Source organism: Rhagoletis zephyria, unplaced genomic scaffold (genome assembly GCF_001687245.7).
Source record: "Rhagoletis zephyria isolate East Lansing unplaced genomic scaffold, Rhagoletis_zephyria_1.1 Rzeph_scaffold_14464, whole genome shotgun sequence".
Taxonomy (NCBI): Eukaryota; Metazoa; Arthropoda; class Insecta; order Diptera; family Tephritidae; genus Rhagoletis; species Rhagoletis zephyria.
In genome coordinates this window covers 1-13,158 of record NW_016171533.1, presented here as the reverse complement: position 1 = coordinate 13,158, position 13,158 = coordinate 1, and the positions used below count along the sequence as shown (strand labels likewise).

The window sequence follows — 13,158 nt, the reverse complement described above, 5'->3', positions numbered from 1 at the left end:
TAAATACATTACTACTTGTGTATGAATCCTTATGCTTTCCAATTTTTATATATGCAATATTTTAAAAGATTTACGCCATTTACCCATTTTAAATATTTTCCGCCAAGCAAAAAAATTTTTGGTGCAAATGCAATGCTTTATTCGCCTACGTGGCTGGTAAGAAGAAACTAAAGAAGAAATTCGCGCAAACGTATTCTTCCCTGCAGAAAACTAATATTTTGTCTTCGTAAGTGGGTCAGTAAAATTTATTTTTATTTATGATTGCAGTTATTCGGTTATGGTTTTTCCGCCTTTTGATAAATGTCTTTTGATTTTGTGCAATTTTCCTAGAAAGGCTAAAGGTTTATAAAACTCTAAAATTTTCTATGAACATTGTACGACAGAAAGTTAATCTGAATGCTGGTAATTTATATAAAAAAAAATGGATTGGTTTGGTGCATCGCATGCATACATACATACATTTTTATATGATACCTCTTACATAAATAGCATTCATTGAATACTCGAAGCATAAAAAAGCGAATTTTTGGTGAATAAATAAGCCGACTTTGTGATAGCAGGTCAAATTTTCAAACTGCTAATATTTTTAACCTTTTTATGTGTTGTGGTTGAATTTTATATATGTATGCAGTCAAATATCATATGTATTGAGAATTCATATACATTTATCAATAATACAATAATATATGTACATATACATATATATATTTTATATATTTTATACAAAAAAATTTAAAAGCATTAGATCGTTTGTATTTTCATTTATTACGAAAAAAATTCTACATTTCTTTTAGGCACACTGTACCTGGTGCATTGATACTTTTGCAGGCTGTTTTTTTTTTTATGAATGCATCATATATATATAGGCTCTGTTGTTTGTCCTTGTAACAGTACATATATTTTTTTTTTGCCAGATATTTTGTCATGCAAATATTCCTTCCAACCTACTACTGCTAAGACCTTTCATCTAATAGCTTATTGCACCCATTTTTATTTTCAGCTAAGCGAAGACATCGGCTACGTGTTATACTCGGCGTTAGGCTCCTTTTACTTGCCCAGCTGCATAATGGTTTTTGTCTACATACGAATTTATTTTGCTGCCAAAGCGAGAGCGAGACGCGGCATTAAGAAGCATCCACGTAAAACGAACAACGAACAGGTGAGCATTAGAGAAGTATATACGTACATATGTATTTTTTCATATTTTTACAAAAAAAAAAACAAAGGATACATTTTCTGTATATGTCAGCTAGTGCACGCGAATCATATGTCAATATCCTTGGAAGTAACGTGTATGGTTTTTGTTTGTGATTTTTGCTGCCAGCAACAGCACTCGTGTAGGCATGCAATGATTTTTGCTGAAACTCTCACTCACACAACTACATGTGGAAAAAAAATGCCTATGCTTGGAGGTGCAGAACTCATTTGCAGCGATTATTGCTGATTTACAGGAATATCTGGTACAATAAGTTTACCATTGCGCTGCATTGCCATCGGCTGCAATTGCTGGCATTTCCAATTGCCACTATCAGATGAATGTGCAATATGTACCTATGTATGTATGTGTGTGGGCAATGGATTTATCCTACATATTGTCAATTCGCTGAAGAACAAACAGCCGTTTTAAACGATGCATATGGTGCTTCGCGTTGTTGCTGGAAGCGGTCTTTTAGAAAAGCCAACAGCATTGATGAAACAAATCTGACGAGCTAAGAGCAACAGCAACACCGAAATTGCATACAAAATTCGGCGAGTTATAAATATTAGCGGCATTCGTGTCCGTCTGTTTGTAATTCTCTGCATTCAGTGATTTTTAAAAGCTCTTGTGGTTCGGCGTTTTCCACTAAATGGAGTTTTTTTTTTGTTTTTGCAATATGGGATATTCACTTTTTGATCGGGAAAGGCCATTGGCGAACGTCTAATTGGAATATTGTTTATTTTTTGTGGCAGCTGTGGCCGCGTGATTAGAGGTGCGTGTCGCCACTCCATTTAGCCAGCATTTAAATTCAGAAAAAGTGTTGAAAGTGCATTTAATGTCGATGGTTCCATATTATGGAGATGTAGGTTTTGCTGTAGATAGAAAAAGAGTCGTGGTTATGTAAGGATCACTGAATTAATTTGACCGACGATCAGGTGTTTATATTCACCTTCACCAAAGTTAGGACAATCACAATTGTTTCTTTTTTGAATAACTTTGAAAAGTTTTCAAACAGAATGTTCATATTGGAGGCAATAGACGTTGGCATCAAATACAACATATCTGTAAAGTTTCAAGAGTGTATAACGAAATAAAAAAAAAAAAAATGGCAGCATGCAGAATATCTATCGCTGCCATAGGCGTACGTAGGTAGGGGCTGGGGGTGTTGCATAATCCATAATCCCTTAAGGGGTCTTCACGTCCATTTCCACAGTTTTGGTAAACTGCTGATTGTTACTCGATATGTTTATAAACAAATGATTGGTACTTCTTTGCTGTACAAAAAATAAATTGTAACAGAAAATTTAATATATATTTTACTCAATCATATCGATCATTTACTTAAAAAAAAATGGTAAAATAATTACTTTCTTCTAATATTTTCTACTTAGCTTGTACTTGAAATTTAAGTTTATATNAAAAAAAAACAAAAATAAAATCATCGCTAAAACAATTTATCGATTCGCAGAAGACCCTCTAAGACAATTGTTTAAATAAACAAGTAATTTTTTAGCAAAAAAACAAAAACGAATGCAGTTCCCGTGTAAAACTTTAAGAGTACCGTTAATTTCTTCATGATCCCATAATCGGATCTAAGCCCAATTAGGCTAGAACCACCTCTGAAAAAAAAATAATTATTATTATAAAAAAATCGTCCGACGTACAGATAACATCCTCCTTTTTTTAATCGGTTAAGAAGAGAAAAATTAATGAGGTGAATTATTATAAATTTTTAAATAGCTATGCATATTTCAACATTTCTAATAAAATTTACATTACAAATAATCTCAGCTAGTTAATTAGTTAAGATACTTCCAAATGTTAAAAAAAACGGTGAAAATATTCTTCTTGCCAAAACTAAGATTCGATTTTTTAAATTTTTATTGGCACACTCTCAGTTACATACGTACATGAATAAAGTAGTATATATGTGATTTATTTTGAAACGAATTTCCGCCATCCCTTGTCAAGCTTAGTTTGCAGACACAGACTAAGAATAATTCAGTCAAATGAGGGCATAAGTAACAAACTGACATGTACATATGTCTGTATATGTCTGTATTTCCCAGTAGAGTCCTCGCTGATATAAAATTACCAGCGTTGAGACATATTAAAATATTAACTGCATATTTCCGAACGCCGTCATTTCTAAATGAATTTTTGTGTTGTCATACCACTGCAATATTATAGCTGATTTGTTACTTAGCACTTTAATACTCTACTAATTCGGACTAATTACTGGAATTAGAAAAGCTGTAAGTGTTCTTAAAATGACATTACTACTGCTAAAGCTAAACATAAATTAACACATTTGCAGCTGAAAAGCTACTTAAATGAATGACAGCAGATTAGAACCAACATAAAGAAAACTGATTAAACGTGGCTAATTGCAAAATTTAGTAACAGAATCCCAGCTTAAACTGATTTCAAATTTACTTAGGTAAGCAGATTTAAAATATCAGATAAACAGTGGTAATCAATTAATGCATTTGAGTAATGGCTAGATTTTAATTAACCTTTTTTGTGTTCTGCCAAAGAGCGATTTCATATATACACATACATGTGTAAATACTACATAATCGACATCTAGAATATACATACATATTGTATGTATGTACATATGTGTCACGAAAATTATAAATGAGTACGTTGAATCCAAAATGCCTTAAAAGGAGCGCACTGAACTCGTTTTGGATGTGGAGCAGCAGGATGTGTTGCGCTTGGCATTCTGGTTGCTTGTCGCGCTGTTAGTTGAAACCCGTGTGTAACGAGCTCAATTCATTATTATTCCTCATGATGCTCATATTTTAGCTCATTTAAATGTTACGAAATGCGAGCAATGAAAAATGACGTATGTACGTGCCACTTTGGCGCACTCACTCATACTCGAATAACGCTGATAGATGAGCTAGCGAGCGCAGTAATATGTCAATTACAGCTATGTACAACCAAAAAAAAAAATAAAAAATTATGGAAACGACTAAAGCGAAAAAATTGGAAAAAACACAAAACCAATATTGTAATTGAGAATTTTCCAATTCCGTACATTTGTACAATGTTTGACATATTCTCATTATTGCTTTCGAAGCCGCTGGGGACACGTTTGCGCCGAAGTTTCGTTGTCGTATTCGCGTATCGCGCCGATTATTAATGAATTTGCAAAATGAAGCATACAATCGTTGTAAAATGGATTTCCAATTTATGTTTTTGCAGTTCATTATCTGTATTGAGCCGTGTTACATATTCATGAAAAAATTTGCACGCATACATATCTACATACATATGTATGGTCACCTCAAATGCAAAAAGACGTAACACACATCAACGTTGAAAATGCAGAAATCCCCACAACATTTTATGAAAAAAATTAAAATATTAGTCACGACTTTTTCCATTTCAAGTACGATGTTACGTCTTTTTGCGTTTCAGGCATATACATACATATGTGTATGAATGCAAGTGTGGACATAAAAACAATGCAAAACAGGTGAAATGTGTTGAAATGTCAAAGCAAACATGAAATTGTTTGAATAGGTATTTAGTGTTATTGAAATTTAGGTTTCAATCATTTTCGTGGAAATGCTCACTTAAGCATGCACGGCACGCTTGATTTTTTCGTTGGTGTTTTACGATTCCAAATAATTTCCTAACGATTTTCTTTCAGCGCTGCCGCCGCCGATTACACTGTGCTAGTCGAAAATTTGAACATTGTTAGGTCAGGTAGGTTGTTGTGGTAAACATAATTCGATTACGTTTGTTTCGGTCATCACAATCGTTTTTCTGGTTTGGTTATAGTTTTCGAGTTACGATTGAACTGATTCGAATATTTTTTTTTTTTATTGTTCGGTGTAATACCAGGCTCATTTGTAACAAAAAAGCTTCGAGTGTTGCCACCAGTTTGAAATATTTTGAAATTGATAATACAAATGAAATATTACATTATGGGTATCATGCCAAAGAAGTTTAAGAAGGTATTCAGTTGAAAAGAAATTTAGAGAAAATTTTCCACCTGTTTGAAATTCTTAAACTCAGTAAAATTGATCAAATTAAACAAATATTTCAATATGGCTATCAAATTAAAAAGATTTAGAACGACTACAAACACATACGAATATATATGTATTGAATTTTTATTGTACCTAAATATTGAATAAATAGTTAAAATATAAAAAGTAAGTATTTTTTGGGGTCTTGTTGATGAAAATTTTAAATGCGAATAACTCGAAAACTAGAGCCAAACCAACACTATGATCAATGCAATTAGCGTACTCGAATTATATTTATTTACCACTTGTGAACCACCGATGCCCAAAAGAAAATTTATCGAGCACAGTGTTATTGAAATGTGATTTCTCTTGAGGTCACACGCAGTAGCATGTAATGGTTGTTTACTCGACAATCAAAATGAATTTCATCTATTTTTTTAATTTTTTATTTTTTTGTTATTCTATGAATGGTTTGGAGCACTCACTCACTTAGTTTCGTGATAACCCCTAAGCACGTTCTAGATATGGAATCGTTATTTGTACCACATTGTGCAAATAAGCATGCCCTGGTTTATACAAAAAAGCAAAAAACACATATGCGCACTAGACTGACTCACTCTCCATACAAACAAAAAAAAATAAAAATCGGTACTGTTTTTAAATTGGAATTATAAAATCTATTATATATTAAGATACGCGCCAAAATATTTTTCGAAATTTTATGGCGAACGTCTTAAAATATAATAAATTTTGCAATCCCGCCGGAAAAACCGCAACTTTTTTTGGTGATGCACTCAAATATACATATCTACTCTTTTGTTCCAAAAAAAACTTATTTGAATTTCCATTCTCCTGCAGGTCACCAGCTTCACCACCATCGGCAAGAAGGGCACCATTCCAATGCCGTCGTCGAGCGCCATTAGCGCGCTGCAAATGAATCAGCAGCGTCAAATAGCCACCATTGAAACACCACCGAATAGCGCCTCGCTGCCAATGCAGATACCCACAGTGACGTGCGATCTCGCGTCGGACATTTCCACATCGGAGGCAGCCGACATGGAGCCGCATCCACTCGTCTATCCGAATGGCAACTCAAATGTACCGTCCCCGCTCAGCATGCTCACGCCTGGTTCACCAAACTGCACGCTGTCCGCGACGGACCGGGAAACACTGAAGGTGAGTACAATAGCGACGAGCCGCGGCGCCCTAAATGTGCCCGTGCCACCGTCAATGGCCGCTGCAGCTACGTCCAATTCACCAGCTTCCAACAATAATAACAATGATAGTGCCACGCCCATCGGCACTGATGGCGTGACTAGTGGGACGGCGCCAACAACAACTGCCACAGGAGCCTCCAATGCCATGTCCACCGGCGCGACGCTAATGACACCGAACGCGAGTGGTGGCGCAGCGGCGGCGACAGCAGGCGCATCACCAAATGAGTTACGCGTCTCTCCTATAGCAGGCCGATGTCGCGCACTCTCGGTAGGTATTGACACCGATATGGTTAGCGAATTCGATCCATCCAGCTCCGATTCGGGTGTGGTAAGTCGTTGCGCAGTGGTAAAGCCGCTGAAGTTTAGACTGTGCCAACCGATCTTCGGACGCAAAGCGGCAAACCAAGCGCGACGAAACGAAGCAAAGGCGACTGCCACAGCGGTGGCGACATCGAAAACATTGAAACCCTCCGAAGTGGTAAAAGCCGAACTGGAACCGGCCATACCAAAGGTGCAAAAACCACGCGATCCCGAAAAGGAGAAGCGGCGCATCGCTCGCAAAAAAGAGAAGCGTGCCACACTTATATTGGGTCTAATTATGGGCAGTTTTATAGCCTGCTGGTTGCCGTTCTTCTTCCTCTACATCCTGGTACCGGCCTGTGGCAGCTATTGCGACATACCGGATTCGGCGTTCGCGATCGCTTTCTGGCTGGGCTACATGAACTCCGCCTTGAATCCGGCCATTTACACCATCTTCAACAAGGACTTTAGGCGCGCCTTTCGGCGTATACTATTCAAGTGATGTTTGGCCTATGTGTGCTGTTATCGGTGCGTTCATGCGAGCATTGAGAAGGCCACCGAACGTGCCATGGGCAGCACACCCATTGGTTATGGCATGTACCATTATAGGCGATAGATTTGGTTATTTGCTTTTGTGCGCTAAAAAAAAAAGAAACGAAAACTGGAAGCGGAAATGGAAATGGAAAAGAACAACTCCAAATATATATATTTGTCCAATACCCATTTACTCTGAATGAAGGAAAGGTATAGACTAGGATCGTCTTTAAAAAAAATCTATAGTCCAGTACTTGCAATGGTAATTTCAAATGTTTTTTTTTTTTGNTATGTATTTTCGCGTTCAATTAAATTCGGTTATTGCAATATTTTTAAATTGGAATATGCAACTCTCCATTGACTGCACATAAACGTTATTTCATTATTGTGTATAATCGTTACGAAAATTGTTGACAAAATAAAATTAGTGCTCATTTTAAAGCAATGAACGGCTGTGAAACCAATGGGTAATTCATATTGCTTTCCAATTAAATAGTTTTGCGATTTGATTTCTTAGTTTCTCTTTCGTCGATCGGCTTTTTATGCCAAATCTTAGTTGTTCTATGCCTACTATTTGAAATAAAAATTGTCTACTTGCAGCGAGTCATAACTTTGCACATTTTAAAACCAGAGGCAATATTTACCTACGACTGCTAAGCTCAGTTAAATATTTTCTTTATTTTCCAACATTTTCAATACTACAACGCTTGAGGCATATACATAGATATTTTTTGTAATTCATCAACAAAGGCTAATAAGTAAATTACTTCTAGATACACACTTCGCTATATACATATTCACATGTGATATATTTTATAACAAAATCCACTGGAGTTACTTCGCAGTTCGTAATCCCACCCTCTCTTAAGCTCTGCCATATCTCCAAGCTGTGGAAGGAGGTTAACTCTGGCCTGCAAGTGGATAGATGCAAGTCTATTTTGCAAGACAATTGAAGGACAGTAGGCAAGATAGTTTGGATGATTTCACATCTCCTTTGTCAGCTTACATGGTGAAAAACTTGAGCATGTATATCAGTTTGCTTGCGCTGCTCTAACGGTCGCAATGGCCGAGCGGGCAAATTACTGGCGTGCCATTCGAGAGATCCGAGGATGGAATGTTCAGGTAGCGGGATTTGTTTTCTTCATTTCATTGAATTTTTTTGTAATGTATTTAATTCTCTTTTCATTTTTGGACTTTATTGTAGGGCAATGCGATTACTCGATTACTCGAGCAAGTTGGTTAATCAATTATTCGGTTAAACAATTACTCGAGTAATCAAGATTTTTGACAGTTGCCGGAATTGCGTTTCAAACTTAAATATTTGTATCAGGAACAGGTAGAGTCTGCGAATTTTGGGACTGCGGTGACTTTTACTACATAAAATCACTGAAGAGGACAACGCTCAGAATGACTATAACCCTCTTCCAACTCGACACTTCTATCCAAAGAACATCCAGCCTCTTCTACTCGTAAAGGTGGAGCCAGGTTTTCATTAACTGAGCGATCACTTTAAGTAAGTTAATAAATCTTTGTAGCATCCTTTGAGGGTAGCAAGATTTCTCCGCCATGATTACTCTCGGGATAGACGGGTGCTTTGTTGAACTCGTACACCAACTGCTCATCCGCAGAGTGGTGAGTACGAAACTGGAAGTTGCGGGGCAATGTTGCATTAGGAAATTAAACGTAGGCTATCTAAAAGAGGCGTATTTTGCTTCTCTAGAGGTACACCAAGCTAAAACGCTATTTTTAAGGGACCGAAAATAACCGTTGTAATATTTTTCAAAAACTACAAACTTTTTTCACAGAGTAACATCGTTGTTGTTCTTGTGATCCTCAATACATCCTGCAAAAGAAGTTTACTATGAAATGTAAAATGATACCAGTTAAACTGAGCCGAATATCTTCCAAATGTTTGCATTTCACTGAACAAATAGCGAATCAAAAACAAGTTACAGTCGAATTTCACTCAGGCTTTCTATAAAGGAAACAGTCAGGAAAAAACATAAAAATCAACGCGACTTCTTAGCCACTGCACTAACAGTATAGAAAATTGCTACATTTACTTATAAAAATAAATTTTCTATTCCATTCAATTCATTTAATCAGATTAAAATGGCAATTCAAAAATTTCTAAATTTGTCAACTATTTTAAAATTCTCTTCCGTTGGATTTTTCCCAACAATTAAAAATCTCTGCAGCCAATTCGACAAATTTTCCAGTCAATTATTTATTTATTTTTTTCCTTTTGATTGCAGTTCACAAAACATTTACAAAGTTTTCTACAGATTTGGTTTTGGCATACATACTTTTTAGGCCTGCAGTTGCACTGAAGTCAACAGCAATAAGTTTGGGTATTTGAAAATTTAATAAAAGAAGATAAATTTGTCATGCTGTACGTTTACATATACATACATACATACATACTTAGGCACATACTGCGAAGCACTCATGTAGAAACGTTTTAGTGAAATATCAAAAAATTTGTTGATTTCAGGCTGTAAACCATTATTAGATATATGTACTACAACAACTTGTCGATAAATCGAGTTTTCGAGTTGAATTTGTTGATGACCCCAAATATTTCTGTTATGGTACTAATGGCCTGACCACATGACATTTGCATGCCGAGAGTCGAACAAGCACAATCTAAATAAGTATGCAGCAATGTAGCAAATGCCTCCAGCTAGGTACGATATGAGTTTATGACATTTATGCAACTTCATTTTATGGTGCTGACTGACTGCTTTAAATTGCACGATATTTGCATAAATCCATTTACCATAAAAACATTTTCATATGTACATACATATGTTTGTTGAAGCCATTATAAAGAAAGCACATACATATACCCAGTCGGATCGTGCAGCATGTGGTTCCGAAAATAATTCCTTTTTAGGTAAGAATTTATTTACTACTGAACCCGCATGGCGTTCAAACGCCCAAAATGGAACATAAGAAACCTAAATAATATTCCAAATATTAGTCACAGTTATGAGCGATCAAAGTGCCACATTTCATCAAGATCACCATTTACCGATAAAAAAAGATCTTAAGTAAAAAAAATAAAACTTTACCGCACGTCTACAGGTTATGGTCTTTAATTTGACCTCTCATTTTTTAAATTCAAAAGAACGCTGAAAATCGAATGAATATCACACAAAATACCTTCTCGTATAATACACATACAAACACTTTTAGATTAATATGTTTTTTTTTCGAAAAGGTGGCCAGCCTAATTAAAGATATTTTCAAACTAAAGCGCTCATAAATTTCTTTCTAAGTATTTGATAAAACTTTTGTAAACGTTAACACAGATGAACTAATTTGTATTTAATGAACATGTTGCAATCCTCCTAAATAAATGTGAGAAATAAAGAGTTTTCAAAACTATTTCGATTCCTTTCATAATTCGTCGAGCTTATTGAATAATTTGAATGTAACTTTTTAAAAACGTGGCAGCCCTTCTCAAACGTTTCAAATGTTCGCACTAAATATTTCTTAATACTTTTTCGTTTGACTCCCGTATTTATATAATTTACATAAATTTTGCATTAGTTAATTAAACTAAATCTTTCAAACAGATGGCAGCCCTCTTGAAAAGTATTTTCAAGCTAAACTCTTGTTAAGGCTCCTTTGTCTAACATTGCGATACATATTTTAATTAAGTAATAAATTACGTTGAGTTTGATTTTTTAAACATGTGGCAACCCCACTAAATATAGTTCAGAAATAAAGATTTTTTTTGAAGCCCCCCTTAGATGGATACCCAAATTTTAATAATTCATTTAACTTATTAAATACTTTGAATTTACCTATTTAAACAGGTGGCAACCCTTTCCCATCACCCCGAAAATAGTCTTAGCGTTGAAAATAAAGATTTCTTAATACACTTGCGTTCGACATTCATATTTTGATGTTTCGTATAATTTCTATATAAGTTAACTAAATTCGACATTTCAAGCAGGTGGCAGCCTTGTTCAAAATATTTTCAAATCATTACCTTCTGAAATTCATTTCTTTCTTCTCTTCCTCTTTCTTACTTCTCTTACTTATTTCCCTTAATTCAAATTGAATTTATTTCACAAACAGGTGGCAACCCTCCTATAGTTAAGTTAAAAAAAAAACAAAGCTTTTCAAAAATATTACGATTAATACCCATTTTGAATAATTGATAAATTTGTTTTAAATAATTTGAATATAGACAAGCTTTTAAAAGGTGGCAACTCTTTAAAAAAATAAAATAAATCCTTACTGCACATCTACAGCCCGAGACCTTTAATCTGTCACCTCACTTATGAAAATAGAAGGAACGGTACGGATCTGATGGTATTTATTATTAAAAATTTTGATTTTAATTGTTCAACAGGTGGCAACTCTTTTCAAGCGCTTTAACTTGACATCCCATTTTTGAAAATCGAACGAATGGTGCAGATCTTTTATGCGGAACACCAAAATACCTTCGCGTATTATATATATAGATATAGATTAGAAATTTGAAGTACAATTCATTTCTGTATGAAAAGTTAAACATCTGGTGAAAAAGTATTCGCATCCTTTCTTTATCATAAAAAGGCTGAAAATCTGTAAATCATGAAAACTTCACTGCTAAAATCAACATTTTGCAATGCTTTGACTTCGGCAAATTAGTTCGAACGAGAACAAAAGGCTTTACAAAGCTCTCTAAACCAACAACAATCAGCTCATGTAAAATTGACTGCTTAAAAAAAGCGAATTGAAAACAACATGTTTTTGGAACTACATACATACATACTTCTGAATGGAAAAAGAGCCGTTCTATAAGTACATTTTGGAAGAAACCTAGTCCGACTGAGTTTCATTGCATACAAATATTAGCATTTATACTCACACATACATGCATACATACATACATATTCAATAGTGAAAAGCCAAGACTTACTACTTAATTAAAAGATTTGGTTAATTAACTGGTATGAGCTGATTAGTTTTTAAACCGATGCGATGCGATGCGATGGTTTCGAATTTCTATAGGAATTTCTGATTAGGAAGTGCATACATAGAAGTTTTATTTCATTTTAAAATGAATGGGTAACCCATATGCAATCAGAGATTATTTAGATTGCATAGTATTTAACATTTCCGCCCACAGAAGGTGCAGAAGGTGCGTGGAAATAAACCAATTTACAACATTTATTGGCAAATTGTTGTTTTCTCAAGTGGATTAAAAGTTTGTGGCATATTTCAAAAATTGGAAAAAAAATAAAAACCTATTAAAGTTTTGAATACAAAATTAACATTATTTATGGTATGCACAATATGAGTAACTCTTATCAGATTTTCTTATCGTATTTTTTTTTTCTTTGTATAAGAAGATGTTTTATTTTGAATGTTTGCTGTTTTGCTTTTTTCGTTCACTCACACAAACACACTTATCTCCATTTATAAATATGTATGCAACAGTTTCAAGTATATATGTACATACCTAAATGAAGCAGCAAACATAAAATGAATATGAGAGCTCATCTCAGAATATAAATGTGTTCATCAGGCGTTTTAATATCATGGCACTTTCCACTACCTACATATCTACTATTTACTATCCTCTTGCTCGTAAGCCTTTAAAAGCCACTTCAAGTAAACAACTCGTTTTACGATCAGTGCTAATCCACTTATTTATATTAAATGGACATCTCATAACTCTGCACTACTGCAGATGAAAATGGCGCGCCATTTCTTGAAGTGAAAGTATGAATTCATCTTAGGTAACTAGATAATACACATATCGCCTTGATTCGAATATGGAAAGCGACGGAGAGAGAGAAAGACAAGGGAAGTGTGTGGAAAGGTAGGATTTCATAGAAGTTTGTACGTACAGGTTTTATTGTCTTGCCATCAAGCAATGCACACAATCCTTGTCGGAAATTAAAAATTGATGCATACTCCC

The 13,158-nt window shown here is 34.9% G+C and overlaps 1 protein-coding gene across 1 annotated transcript in view; it reads left to right on the top strand.

The window, feature by feature from the left end:
- LOC108378580 (alpha-2B adrenergic receptor-like) overlaps positions 1–7,330 on the top strand; it is an 8,136-nt gene extending 806 nt beyond the window's left edge. Inside the window, exons 2-3 of the mRNA XM_017634878.1 lie at positions 1,001–1,159; positions 6,043–7,330. Coding sequence (XP_017490367.1) covers positions 1,001–1,159; positions 6,043–7,203 — 1,320 coding nt within the window. The 3' untranslated portion in view covers positions 7,204–7,330. The remainder of the gene's footprint in view (positions 1–1,000; positions 1,160–6,042) is intronic.
- The last annotated feature ends 5,828 nt before the right edge of the window (positions 7,331–13,158 follow it).